Raw genomic sequence first — 14332 nt, 5'->3', positions numbered from 1 at the left:
TAGAAACACCAATCATTGCGCAAAGAATAAAACCATGGCCAATTCCCTCCTCCCTCTCCCCCCCCCCCCCCTCTCTCTGCTAACATCTCCCCAAAATTTTTTTAAATCCTCATCAGTGCTTAGCATTTTCCTTTGTGTATTGAGATTAACATGACATTTGAACGCTTTTCCTTACCGAACTGTTGCCATTATCTAGGCTGGACGCGTTATTAAATGATATTAGCATGGTATTTCCTGGAGTTGATTATTTTTTCCCCACGTAACACATATACTCAGTTTTTGCGTTAAGTACAGCAGCTTTATCCAAGTTATCACTGTTTCTATGTACACTCCTGGAAATGGAAAAAAGAACACATTGACATCGGTGTGTCAGACCCACCATACTTGCTCCGGACACTGCGAGAGGGCTGTACAAGCAATGATCACACGCACGGCACAGCGGACACACCAGGAACCGCGGTGTTGGCCGTCGAATGGCGCTAGCTGCGCAGCATTTGTGCACCGCCGCCGTCAGTGTCAGCCACTTTGCCGTGGCATACGGAGCTCCATCGCAGTCTTTAACACTGGTAGCATGCCGCGACAGCGTGGACGTGAACCGTAAGTGCAGTTGACGGACTTCGAGCGAGGGCGTATAGTGGGCATGCGGGAGGCCGGGTGGACGTACCGCCGAATTGCTCAACACGTGGGGCGTGAGGTCTCCACAGTACATCGATGTTGTCGCCAGTGGTCGGCGGAAGGTGCACGTGCCCGTCGACCTGGGACCGGACCCCAGCGACGCACGGATGCACGCCAAGACCGTAGGATCCTACGCAGTGCCGTAGGGGACCGCACCGCCACTTCCCAGCAAATTAGGGACACTGTTGCTCCTGGGGTATCGGCGAGGACCATTCGCAACCGTCTCCATGAAGCTGGGCTACGGTCCCGCACACCGTTAGGCCGTCTTCCGCTCACGCCCCAACATCGTGCAGCCCGCCTCCAGTGGTGTCGCGACAGGCGTGAATGGAGGGACGAATGGAGACGTGTCGTCTTCAGCGATGAGAGTCGCTTCTGCCTTGGTGCCAATGATGGTCGTATGCGTGTTTGGCGCCGTACAGGTGAGCGCCACAATCAGGACTGCATACGACCGAGGCACACAGGGCCAACACCCGGCATCATGGTGTGGGGAGCGATCTCCTACACTGGCCGTACACCACTGGTGATCGTCGAGGGGACACTGAATAGTGCACGGTACATCCAAACCGTCATCGAACCCATCGTTCTACCATTCCTAGACCGGCAAGGCAACTTGCTGTTCCAACAGGACAATGCACGTCCGCATGTATCCCGTGCCACCCAACGTGCTCTAGAAGGTGTAAGTCAACTACCCTGGCCAGCAAGATCTCCGGATCTGTCCCACATTGAGCATGTTTGGGACTGGATGAAGCGTCGTCTCACGCGGTCTGCACGTCCAGCACGAACGCTGGTCCAACTGAGGCGCCAGGTGGAAATGGCATGGCAAGCCGTTCCACAGGACTACATCCAGCATCTCTACGATCGTCTCCATGGGAGAATAGCAGCCTACATTGCTGCGAAAGGTGGATATACACTGTACTAGTGCCGACATTGTGCATGCTCTGTTGCCTGTGTCTATGTGTCTGTGGTTCTGTCAGTGTGATCATGTGATGTATCTGACCCCAGAAATGTGTCAATAAAGTTTCCCCTTCCTGGGACAATGAATTCACGGTGTTCTTATTTCAATTTCCAGGAGTGTATTATTAAAACTTTGTAGTCACCTGGTAGCAACACTTTTTCTCTAGTGAAAAGGATAACGCCGTTCATTGTAATGGTTTGTCTGAACAGTGCCTAACAATATGTGCCACATTAAAGACAAAACACAACCCAAAAATTGAAGACGAAACAGAATCCCCAAATTTTATAAAACTCTTTCACTATTGTCTAACAGTCACATTTTGTACTCCATCCTGAATTTCATGATCTCAGTTCCCTGTATAAAAGTAAAGAATACGCGCCAAGGGAAAAATAAAATAAATATTCATGAAACATAATGAGTATGACAATGGCTTGAATGTACACTGATTTATACCTTATTAGATAGTTTCCTGGATTGTTCTCGTCTTGTTCCATCTTGTAGTTCACCATCATCTCGCTGACAGATTTCAAATCATGAACCAAACCCCTTAATTTCGTGTGAAGCATGTCTCTCACACGTTCCACGTCCTTAATCCATCCATGCAGTTGCTGATCATTCGGGCGGGTATCCTGAAGCATACAGAAAATACTTCGTGTTGCTTGAATAATATTCACAAGCAGCAGCCAATCATAACTGCTCGAACATAACATTTAAATTACTTACAGCGCTTGACTACACAGTTGGTTAGCTTCATGTTAAGTGGATGATTTGCTTGATAAATCTTAATAATGTGGAATGAGTTATTCTACATTCATACTGTCAATTCATGTGCAAATATGACTGTATGCTGAAAGTTCCAATTTCTTTTCTACAGATCTGAGTTAGTAAATCCTTTTCTCTCTCTCTCTGTCTCTCCGCCCCTCCTCCCCAACTGGCCGTGAAGGCCCAACGGTACCGACCGGCTGTCGTGTCATCCTCACCCACAGGCATCACTGGATGTGGATATATAAGAGAGCTGCAGACATTTCTATGTAGTTAAGTGCAAACAGTTGAATGAATGCATATTCTATATTTTAACACTCTGTAACTGATTTCCAAAAGCTTTAATAATTAGATTATGATTGATTCGTTTCTGTTTCTTTGTTTCTCAAATACATTAGTAGAAAGTGGAAAAATTTCTTTATGCTCTTTAGTTTCGCCACATTTGAAAATATCACTTTCATTTTCAATTTTAAAATAAGGTAAATGATCCAAAAGATTTTTTGGAACATTATAGTGTTTAACAATAGAAGCAATGAAATAAGTTGAATTTGCTATATCTAGTCAGTTTACTCCTTTTGCAACAGTCATGATACTAAGCAATCATAAACTGTCTCAATTTGATCATTATTTATCAGAAAATAATTTCATATGAACAAATAAAAAATAGTGATGAAGGAAATAAAAATGTGTTGCTTCAATAGATTAGCAATAACAGAAATCCAGTAGCAGTACACAGGTTTATTAAGCTTTGACCGAAGTTTCTATGATTTTAAACCCATCTTCTTCAGAAAATATTGTACATATTAACAAAATTACAACATTGTGTGTCGAGAAAATATAGTAATATTACAACACGCAAAATTAAGGGAAACGTTAACAACAATTTTTTTCGTGAATTATACTCACATAGAATCACATTGTCTATAGCCAACGCGGGAGTCATTGATTCTGTCTAGTACATGTCAGCCAATTAATCACTATTTAAGATACATTACATTAAAGTATTAGCATCTATTGTAGGGCTTTCTCTTAATAAATATAATATACTGAAGCTCGATACAACATATCGTATTACACTTGAAAGATGTGTATAAAACTGGCATTTAAATATATAACGTGGGATCGGATCCTATAGAGCGTAAATATGTCACTTTCAGATCTAGTATCATGCACCGACTCACTGAAGAGCAGTGGCACTAGCCTTAACACACATCTGGTAAGAGGCACTCCTACGCATTCTGATTGCATATAGCTGCAATGAACAGCGTACGCGATTTCACTACCATGTATTATTAACAGAATTAGCATATAAACTAAATAGTTGGAAATAGGGAAAGGAGAGGGGGTGGAACGCGCGTCATTAACGTCACACGGTTTACAAAGAGCCCGCAGGCTCGGGTAAACGGAACGTAGTCTTTACAAAATGTGCAAAACACACGAACCACTTGTGCGTGAATACGCAACTGTAACAGGCATGAATATCAAAGCGAAAGGGCTTCAAAGAACACCATCACTACATAAGAGACTCAACAATAGACTACACAATTGACCTCTGTGATGCTGGACTACCGTAAAAGAACACACTGACAGAGAAACTGCAAATATTAAGACGAATGCATATTCGGAAAAGAGAAGGGAGGAGCAGGGGATAGATCATCACCTGTAAAGCATCATACAAAGGGGAGTGGTTGTACTGATTAAGCATGCTCTATGGACAAAACTATTAGAAGGGGTTGTGTTGTAAAATAACCAGTAAAACAATAGACGCGGCCTCACTGAGAGGCGTTTATGCCTAGAAATGATGTTAAGGGCAGAATAAAAACACACTCAAAATAGAAAAGGGGCGAGTTGGTCTAAGATTTTTGATTACTAGGATGTTGGAACGCAACTTAAAAGCGGATGGCACAGTACATTTTAAAATAAAAGATGTATTCTTACTGAACATGGAATTTTGAGGAAAACAAACATGACATCGAGGCCACCACTGAGAGGTAATCTTGACTGCTCAGCCAGAAGTAGAGCTTAAAAAGCCTTCCAGACAATGTCAACTTGTTAGTTGATCCCGATTTTTTAAAATGTAGCCATCGTTTTTTTTAAAATTATGTTCGAAAATTTCAAGCTCTTCCCATAGATCTAATCTGCGCCATTTTACTTCTTTGTGGAAGATTACGGCATCCTCTAAATCCTTCGAGTATGACTAGCAACAAAGAAACGTTCCACAAAGGTGGAATTTTGTACATTACGTCCTCCCTTTCGCAACCGATGTTCTTTGCTTCTCACCTTGATTCCTCAACGAATTTGTCCTATATACACTGGTGTCCAAAATTTAAGCAGCAAATGGAAATTTTAAAGGTAGCGTTTACTTTGTCACGAAACATTATAAACAGGTGACAGCAAAGTAAAAACAATGTGAAATATACAAATCGTAATCAACTGCAACATGCCTAACGGTAAACAAAAATGTTCTTTTTTTTTCAACTTAACGGATTTGCACACACATTCTGACAACCGATTAATGTGCTCAGTGTGGGTGTAACCACCATTGGCACCAATACGCACCTGAGAACGATAGGACATGCTGTGAATGATGTTATAAATTTCATGTTGATGCAATAACACCCATTCTTCCTGCAGAGGTGCTCACAAGCCTTGGAGAGGGGTTGGTGGATGTTGATTTGATGCGACCCATCTCCCTGGTGCATCCCAGACGTGTTCTATGGAATTCAAATCTGGAGAGCAACCAGGCCACGTCATGTGCGCAGCATCCTCCGTTTCCAAAAAAATATCCATCATTTATTTATTGCTGGTCATACCCTATAAGGTCGAACATTATCGTCCATCAATTCGAAGTCTGGGACCACAGCAACTCGCAAGAACCGCGCATGAGATCCAAAGATCTCGTCACGATACCTGACAGCAGTTAAAACTTTCCGATTCACCTATAACTTTCATGAAGAAGTGTTTCAGTGGTCAACATAATCCCTGCCCACACCATTAGGGATCCCCCTCGATATCAGTCTCTCTCACAACTTGTGTGTCCCTAAATGGTGTTCCACGTGCCCTCCAGATGCGAATACGTCGAGAATCACTCTCCAGTCCAAATCGGGATTCATCTGTGAAAAGGACATTGGCCCACACTTCGACTGTCCAGGTAGCGTGTTGACGGCTCCACTCTACCTGTGGCGTGTCTTCACAGAAGGGAACATATAAATAGATAGTAGATCTCTGACAATAAAGGACCCTCCGCTAAACCCTTCCGTACATCGATTGCGTCGATGCAACACGTCCAGGGGATGCTGCGAGGTCAGCCAAATAACGGTCTACTCTTTCTGCTGTCTCATGTGATCGGCCCTGTCCTGGTCTCCAGGATACAGTTTCTGTCTCTATAAACTGTCACCTCAGCCGAGAAACAACAGAACGCATAAAGCCATCGAGCCGCATCAGTTTGCGACTCTCCTGCTTCCTTCCTTCCTATGGCCCTCCACAGCAGAGTCTGTTGGCATCTTCTACGTGCCATACTGTACCGTCTGTGACGGCGTACACAGCGACTGTGGATGTAGGACTACCCTACGATTTTTACGCTCCACGCTGCCCTCCAATGCTAAATTTGTGATCCCTTGATGCCTCAGAACATGTCCTACCAACCGGTCCCTTCTTCTTGTCAAGCTGTGCCTCAAACTCCTCTTCTCCCCAATTCTATTCAGTACCTCCTCAATAGTTATGTGATCTACCCATCTAATCTTCAGCATTCTTCTGTACCACCACATTTCGAAAGCTTCTATTCTCTTCTTGTCCAAACTATTTATCGTCCATGTTTCACTTCCATACATGGCTACACTCCATACAAATACTTTCAGAAACGACTTCCTGACACTTAAATCTACACTCGATGTTTACAAATTTCTCTTCTTCAGAAACGCTTTCCTTGCCATTGCCAGTCTACATTTTATATCCTCTCTACTTCGACCATCATCAGTAATTTTGCTCCTCAAATAGCAAAACTCCTTTGCTACTTTAAGTGTCTCATTTCCTAATCTAATTCCCTCACCATCACCCGACTTAATTCGACTACATTCCATTATCCTCGTTTTGCTTTTGTTGATGTTCATCTTATGTCCTCCTTTCAAGACACTGTGCATTCCGTTCAGCTGCTCTTCCAAGTCTTTTGCTGTCTCTGGCAGAACTACAATGTCATCGGCGAACCTCAACGTTTTTATTTCTTCTCCATGGACTTTAATACCTACTCCGAACGTTTCTGTTGTTTCCTTTACGGCTTGCTCAATATACAGATTTAATAACATCGGGGAGAGGCTACAACCCTGTCTCACTCCCTTCCCAACCACTGCTTCCCTTTCATGTCCCTCGACTCTTATAACTGCCATCTGCTTTCTGTACAAATTGTAAATAGTCTTTCGCTCCCTGTATTTTATCCGTGCCACCTTCAGAATTTGAAAGAGAGTATTCCAAATAACATTGTCCAAAGCTTTCTCTAAGTCTACAAATGCTAGAAACGTAGGTTTTCCTTTCCTTACTCTTTCTTCTAAGATAAGTCGTAGGGTCAGTATTGTCTCACGTGTTCCAGCATTTCTGCGGAATCCAAACCGATCTTTGCCGAGGTCGGCTTCTACCAGATTTTCCATTCGTCTGTAAAGAATTCGCGTTAGTATTTTGCAGCTGTGATTTATTAAACTGATAGTTCGGTAATTTTCACATCTGTCAACACCTGCTTTCTTCGGGATTGGAATTATTACATTTTTCTTGAAGTCTGAGGGTATTTCACCTGTCTCATACATCTTTCTCACCAGATGGTAGAGTTTTGTCAGGACTGGTTCTCCCAAGGCCGTCAGTAGTTCCAATAGAATGTTGTCTACTCCCGGGGCCTTGTTTCGACTGAGGTCTTTCACTGCTCTGTCAAACTCTATATGCAGTATCGTATCTCCCATTTCATCTACATCCTCTTACATTTCCATAATATTGTCCTCAAGTACATCGCCCTTGTATAGACCCTCTATATACTCCTTCCACCTTTCTGCTTTTCCTTCTTTGCTTAGAACTGGGTTTCCATCCCAGCTCTTGATATTCATACAAGTGGCTCTCTTTTCTCCAAAGGTCTCTTTAATTTTCTTGTAGGCAGTATCTATCTCACCCCCAGTGAGATAGGCCTCTACATCCCTACATTTGTCCTCTAGCCATCCCTGCTTAGCCATTTTGCACTTCCTGTCGATCTCATTTTTGAGACGTTTGTATTCCCTTTTGTCTGCTTCATTCACTGCGTTTTTATATTTTCTCCTTTCATCAATTAAATTCAATATTTCTTCTGTTACCCAAGGACTTCTACAAGCCCTCGTGTTTTTACCTACTTGATCCTCTGCTGCCTTCACTACTTCATCCCTCAGAGCTACCCATTCTTCTTCTACTGTATTTCTTTCCCCCATTCCTGTCAATTGTTCCCCTATGCTCTCCCTGAAACTTTGTACAACCTCTGGTTTAGTCAGTTTATCCAGGACCCTCTGTACAACCTCTGGTTTAGTCAGTTTATCCAGGTCCCATCTCCTTAAATTCCCTCCTTTTCTTGTTAATAAGAGCAATATGTTCTGAAGAAGATGGTTTTAAACCCCAGAAGATCATAACCAAAGTTCAATAAACCTGTGTATTGCGACTGCTTGGCATTATTTGTAATCGACTGAAGCTCTTACATGCTCAGTTGCTCAAACGCTACCACATTCAAAATCTCGATAAATATATAGACGATAAAAATACATAAATTTAAAAACTGCACAGAATATTGATAATTTTGTCAGTTTTCTTGCGTTTCTGTAACTGCATATGTTTGGCTGACAGCAATTTTTTCTTTGTTACAGTCCTTACAATTATTTAAATTTTTGTCTCTACACAATTGGTTTGGATAGAAATAGTCACTATCTTTTACTTTTTGACAAATAAAGCATTTTGTTGTTATGTTTCAAGATGTTTGTTATTATTCACCATTTTTCATCTATAATTATAATTCTGATAATTCGTGACTGTAAACTATTTTTAGATGGTAATCACAATAATAAACTGACATGTATTTTCCACACACACAAAGAACTTACATAATATTATACTTAAGATATGTATTAAGACATTCACTGCATATATTCCTATCTTAATCCTTTGTGTATTTATGTGCATGAAAGTTCTTTATTGATATCTGCTCTTCACAGATTCTGCACTTCTTGGATTTAATCACTTCCATTTACAAGCAAACAATTTTTAAGACAAGTATTATAAATACTATTATTCTTAAAATGGTTATTGGAATCAGTTTCACACCACTTATTAGAATTATTAATGAAAGATTGAGGACATTATACGCTAGAATAACTTTAAAAATTATTAACATACAAAGAAAGTTCCATTTATTATTTATGCTGATTTTGGAAGTTTTCTGTTAGAGATGGATAATTATCAATCTGATCCAAATATATCAAATACAATGAATAATCAAAGACATGAATCAATGGGTTTTTGTTATTATATTAAATATATGAATGGACAACAAATACGACAGAATAAATTGTAAACTTGTTCCCCTTGTCAATGTAATTATTCAGTAGAAAATAAAATGTTCATCATCACAGTCATTTAACTGAAAATATATAGGCCATTGTGCAATAATTTTGATGAACAACTAAAGCAACCACTGCATGATCCAATTTATTTTCATAATCTCTCAGAAATTTGATGCTCATTTGTTGGAAACAGAATCTTGTATTGATGAAAAAAGAATTAGATTTAATACCTAACAATGAAGACAGATATATTATTTTTATAAGAAGACAGAAAATTTGAAAATGACCTTCAGTAACACATTTAAATTTATGGCTTTATCAAATGCTGAACTTCCATCAAATTTTATACATCAAATGACTAACATTAGAAAATTCTTTCCAGGTAAACTATGAGATTTAGACGTTATCACATTGTGTATTCTTATGATTACATAGGTAATTGGAAAAAAATTGAAGAAATACATGTTTCACTAGTACAAGAAGCTTATAATAAAATGAATGCTTGTGGGTCAAGGCAAAATTAAGCGAGTTGAAAAGTTTAAATACTTTGGAGAATGGACAAGAGCCACCCTATCAGAGAAAAAGCCTTCATATCACATATGAACAAAATGGAAATGACATTCCATTTAACCAAAAACATCTACAACAAAAGATCAGTATTTTTCAATGCAAAGTTAAGGCATTACTGCAGTGTTATCCATCCAGAGGTCTTGTACACATCTCAGGGCCTAGTAATGAACAAAAAAGGTCAAATTGAATAACTGGGGACCAAGGAAACGAAGATTTTGAGAGAGATCTTAGGTCCCATTAAAGAGAACGGGGAATATAGAAGATATCATAATCATGAACTGCAATCCCACATACAGAAGATAACCAATACCATGTGGAAAAGAAGGATTATGTTTTATTGATATATGACCTGAATAAGCCCTGGAGGACTCGCCAATCATATGGTGAGGTTCACAGAGGTGGAGAAAGATGTTAAAGAAGTGGGGATCACCTATGATGACATCTTGGAGCATGTCTCACTGAAGAAGAAACTTATGGCGTGGCAGGGTTTCCAAGAAAAGCCAAAACTATAAACAGGAAAGGCTTGGACCCAGGAGAGGAAACGAATGTGGGAGCACTGGGCAAACATCAGAACACTAAAGTAAGACAGTTGAAATCACATGGTCCAAAGATGGCCTATATGAAAAGAATGAATGAATGAAAATGAATGATTGTAGCTGAAGTGACAAAGAATTTGAACATGCAATTAAAATTTGAAAAAAAAATGTAATACAAAGAATCTTGGAGAATATCATGATTTATATCTCAAAACAGATGTGTTATTGTTGTCTGATGCACTTGAGAATTTTTGAACTTGCACAGAAAAAAACAATTTTTAAAAAGCTTGGTATTTTACTACACCTGGTTTAGCTCAGGTTTTAATGCTAAAAATGACTAAAGTTAAATTAGAATAATTACACTACCATTGTATAATAATTGTCAAGAAACGGCTCTGTGGTGGCATTTCACAATATGGCAAAAGATATGTAAAACCAAATAAAGAAAATTTAAATTATTATGATCTGAACAAAAATCTAATTATTTAATATTTCAAGATACAGATAATTTATAAAGAAAATTCAATTATTGATATGATAAAAAAATATATGATTCATGTACATGTTATATACTTAAAGTTAATTTAGAATATTCAAAAAATTACACAATTTACATAACGATATAGTATTTGCATTTGAAAATAAAATTTTTCATGGAACAAATCAAATAAAGCTATTAATAACCTTGAACAATAGAGAAATATATGCTTTCCATTATTGAAATCTTAAAGAATACCTAAATTCAGGATTAAAATTAGCAAAAGTACATAGAGAATGCAAATTTACACGATCTAATTTTCTACAAAATTATATAGATCTGAATACAAAAATGAGGACTAAGCAAGAAATGGTTTTGATAAAGATTTTTTCAAACTCTTGAATACTTCAGTATTGAAAAAACGATGAAAAATATAAGACAGAGAGTGGATATAAAATTAATTTCAGATGTGAATAAGTGTGAAAAACTGTATCAAAACCAAATTTCAAGGAAAGAACAATATTCAGTGAACATCTTGCTAGGATTCACATGAATAAAACTAAAGTCACAACTGACAAACATTTTATATTAGTATGAACACACTTGATTTATATAAACAACAGGTGTACAATTTTTACTACAGTGTCATGAAAGCGAATTATAAAGATAAAATGAACTTTGATACTAAGATATGCGCAGCTACAGCTACAATATACAGATTGAAAATGTTCATAAAGATATGAAGAAGATGGTTCATAAATTACCGAAAAGATAATATTTTCAACATTCCACAAGTAACTGTGAAAGTATTATCTAAGAAGAAGTATGAATGTAATGGAAAACAATGGAAGTACTTTGTAGTTCAAAATAAAAAATGTATGCTTACAAAACTGGTAAGGTTATATACTAAAAAAAAATCAAAGGAATTTAAGAATTATGTTATAAAAATAAAATAATATTTGAAAATTATAAAGATTGTTTGTTTGGAAATATTGAGCAATATTGATCTATGAGCCTGATATGAAGCAGCAAACACGAAATTCACCCAGCTGAAGATAATAAAAAATCACTGTGTCCTAAATGATGACAAATATATATATATATATATATATATATATATATATATATATATATATATATATATATTCTAAACTTTATCTTTTTATTGTGTCAACATTATAATATAGTTAATGGATCAAAGGTTTTTTACATTTTCATGTGGCTTTCAATGTTTTTCCCTGAAATTTAATGAGTTTCCCTTGGAATATTAGTGAAATAATTAGAAAATATTAGGACCATTTTTCTAAAATGAGGAAAATGCAATAAATGGTGAAAATGCTTGAAAAATAGTGAAAATGTTTGATGAAACCGGTAATTCATTCCCTTCATTTCACATTTTTTGTTATAAAATTTAGTAAACATCAGATTTTTAGGAAAAAATTCTGTTTTCTGATATCTTTGTCCTGAAGTTTCATTATTGTTCCTTGGAACCTTCTGATTTTTCACATTTTATGAAAAACTGTACAATGACTGCAATATGTACATATACAATATATTTCCAATTGATACTGATTCTTCCTTAACGAATATTCTATCGATGTAACACTAGTCGCTCCTGGATAAGAGAGGGTCCCATTTTTTATACAGTTACCAAATCGATTAGGCGAGGCTGGCCTCCTCCTTTATCGACAATGGCATGCAAATTACTCAACACAGTCTTTGCCTTAATTAACAGACTCTTCCTCTCGGAAGGTGTTCTTCTGCAAACAGAACATCAACGACTAAGGACTTTATTCCTCACGGTCTGTACTCTAGAGTACTGGTTCTCCCACACAGGAGTCACTGGGGATAATGCCACATTAAACATCTGGCACACAGTCATGCATTCTGCTCAACCATCGACATGGATATCGAGACCATGGCATAAATTGGCACTGCATGTTCTAAGCAGTACTTCACACCATTCCAAATTCTTTTGCCATGGCCCCACATCAGGTCCTTGGGAGTGCCTCCACATTGACCTTACTCGTCCTTTCTTGAGTCAGATGTGGCTGGACTTAGGTTATAAAATATCATATATCTGCTCCATGTGCTCCATGACAATGAAAAACATATTCAAGGTCCTTTTGCAAGTCTTTGCCATCAAAGGCCTCCAGAAAGACTTTTGTCTCCAACAGCCACCCCCATTCATTTCCACCCATTTCTCCTATTTCTGTGAGCAGCAAGAGATAAAACACTTTCTTATGGAACTGTTCCACCACCAATCCAGTGGGAAGGTGTAACAGATGAACAGATGGTGCAGACCATCAAACGTAACAGGAGGTCCTGGAAAAATCCGCCTCATGGGGCCCTCACCTCATTCTTGGCTCCCTATAGCGCCACACCAATTTCTGGACGAAGTCTGGCCGAATTGCTCCATGGGAGGCAATATTGGACACTTCACTCTTTGCTCTTACCACTGGACCATAATTTGTCTCAGTCACCTCCCCATAACCAAGTACCAGACCAGTGTCATGGTGTGTGCACCACTGTTTAAATGCCATCTGACCTGTTCCAGCCAACATCCGAGACCCATGAGGTCATCAGATGCATGAGGTGACCAGCACAGACCACCTGTAGAAGTGCCATCAGATCCGGCTACCTCCCAAAGGACACTGCCAGTGTGCCTATCTCGTCCATACGAGTTGTACCCTGGCCTCAGAAGCCACTGTGACTTTCGTCCTCCATCAATGCGTTTCCAGGGTCAGTTGGTCATCGAATGGACACCAGCACACTTCCTATTACAGCACCAGCAACCACAGATCTGCCTTCCATGAATAGTGTGGACTCTGTCATGTATGGCCCCATTCAGCCTGAAAGCATCAAGTCCAAGATACAGGCTCTCCAGGAGGCAGTTCAAGCTGCTGTGCACCCAGACCCAGCTCTAACAACAGTGTATAGTGTCCAAGGCAGTGCCGGTGCAAGCAAGATCGTTTCTACTCCTATTCGTCATCTCAGGATGGAGAAGGATGCCTAACCGACTCTGACAGTAACATGGAGGTATCACAGGCATCGTAGATCGACTCCTACTTACAGCTCTCACCAATGGTGACGCTGCGATCTGCAAACAGTCACAGCAAGCGGCAGTTGTGGAAGAAGCCATAACTGCAGAGTGTACTTCATGATGGAACCCCGTGACCATTGACCAGTTATAACCATGCGCCTGCAGTTCAGAACATTCATTCTCTTGTGTGTTCAGTTAAATGGAACTTTCACCTTGCCAGCTTCTACCAGTGGAATACAGTAGCTCTGAGTCTGGACATCGTGGACTTCACTTTTGTCTAGCTCCCTGCTGGTTGAGTAACTCTGAACTTTCATGTGACTGTATTAACTGTGTGCATCAACTGTGTCATGATATTCTGCCAAGCAAATTGTGCTTATGCTTGTAGACTTAATCAACTTTCACATTCAGAATTTCTTTAAAATAATTAAAAGCCAAGAATAATTTAGTGAAGACTTTAAAACATTCTGAAAAGTAACTAGCATTTTCTTTGAAAAGATCATTTTTCAAATGCTTTCCCATCAGGCTTAAGAGAATATTCCCTGTTGTTACAATTAAAGGGGAGCTACTTACTGGTGTGCGCGGTAATTATAGTATGGCAGCGAAACTTGGTACGCCGGGCGCTGTGGCCGAGCGCTTCTAGGCGCTTCAGACCGGAACCGCGCTGCTGCTACGGTCGCAGGTTCGAATCCTGCGTCAGGCATGGATATGTGTGACGTCCTTTGTTTACTTAGGTTTAAGTAGTTCTAAGTCTAGGAGACT

At 39.3% G+C, this 14332-nt stretch overlaps 1 protein-coding gene across 1 annotated transcript in view; it reads right to left on the bottom strand.

The window, feature by feature from the left end:
* LOC124615916 overlaps positions 1 to 14332 on the bottom strand; it is an 85811-nt gene that overhangs the window by 48079 nt on the left and 23400 nt on the right. Inside the window, exon 3 of the mRNA XM_047144096.1 lies at positions 2084 to 2259. Coding sequence (XP_047000052.1) covers positions 2084 to 2259 — 176 coding nt within the window. The remainder of the gene's footprint in view (positions 1 to 2083; positions 2260 to 14332) is intronic.

This window comes from Schistocerca americana, chromosome 5, assembly GCF_021461395.2.
Source record: "Schistocerca americana isolate TAMUIC-IGC-003095 chromosome 5, iqSchAmer2.1, whole genome shotgun sequence".
In the NCBI taxonomy this organism is placed as follows: domain Eukaryota; kingdom Metazoa; phylum Arthropoda; class Insecta; order Orthoptera; family Acrididae; genus Schistocerca; species Schistocerca americana.
This window is presented reverse-complemented; position numbering and strand designations above follow the sequence as displayed.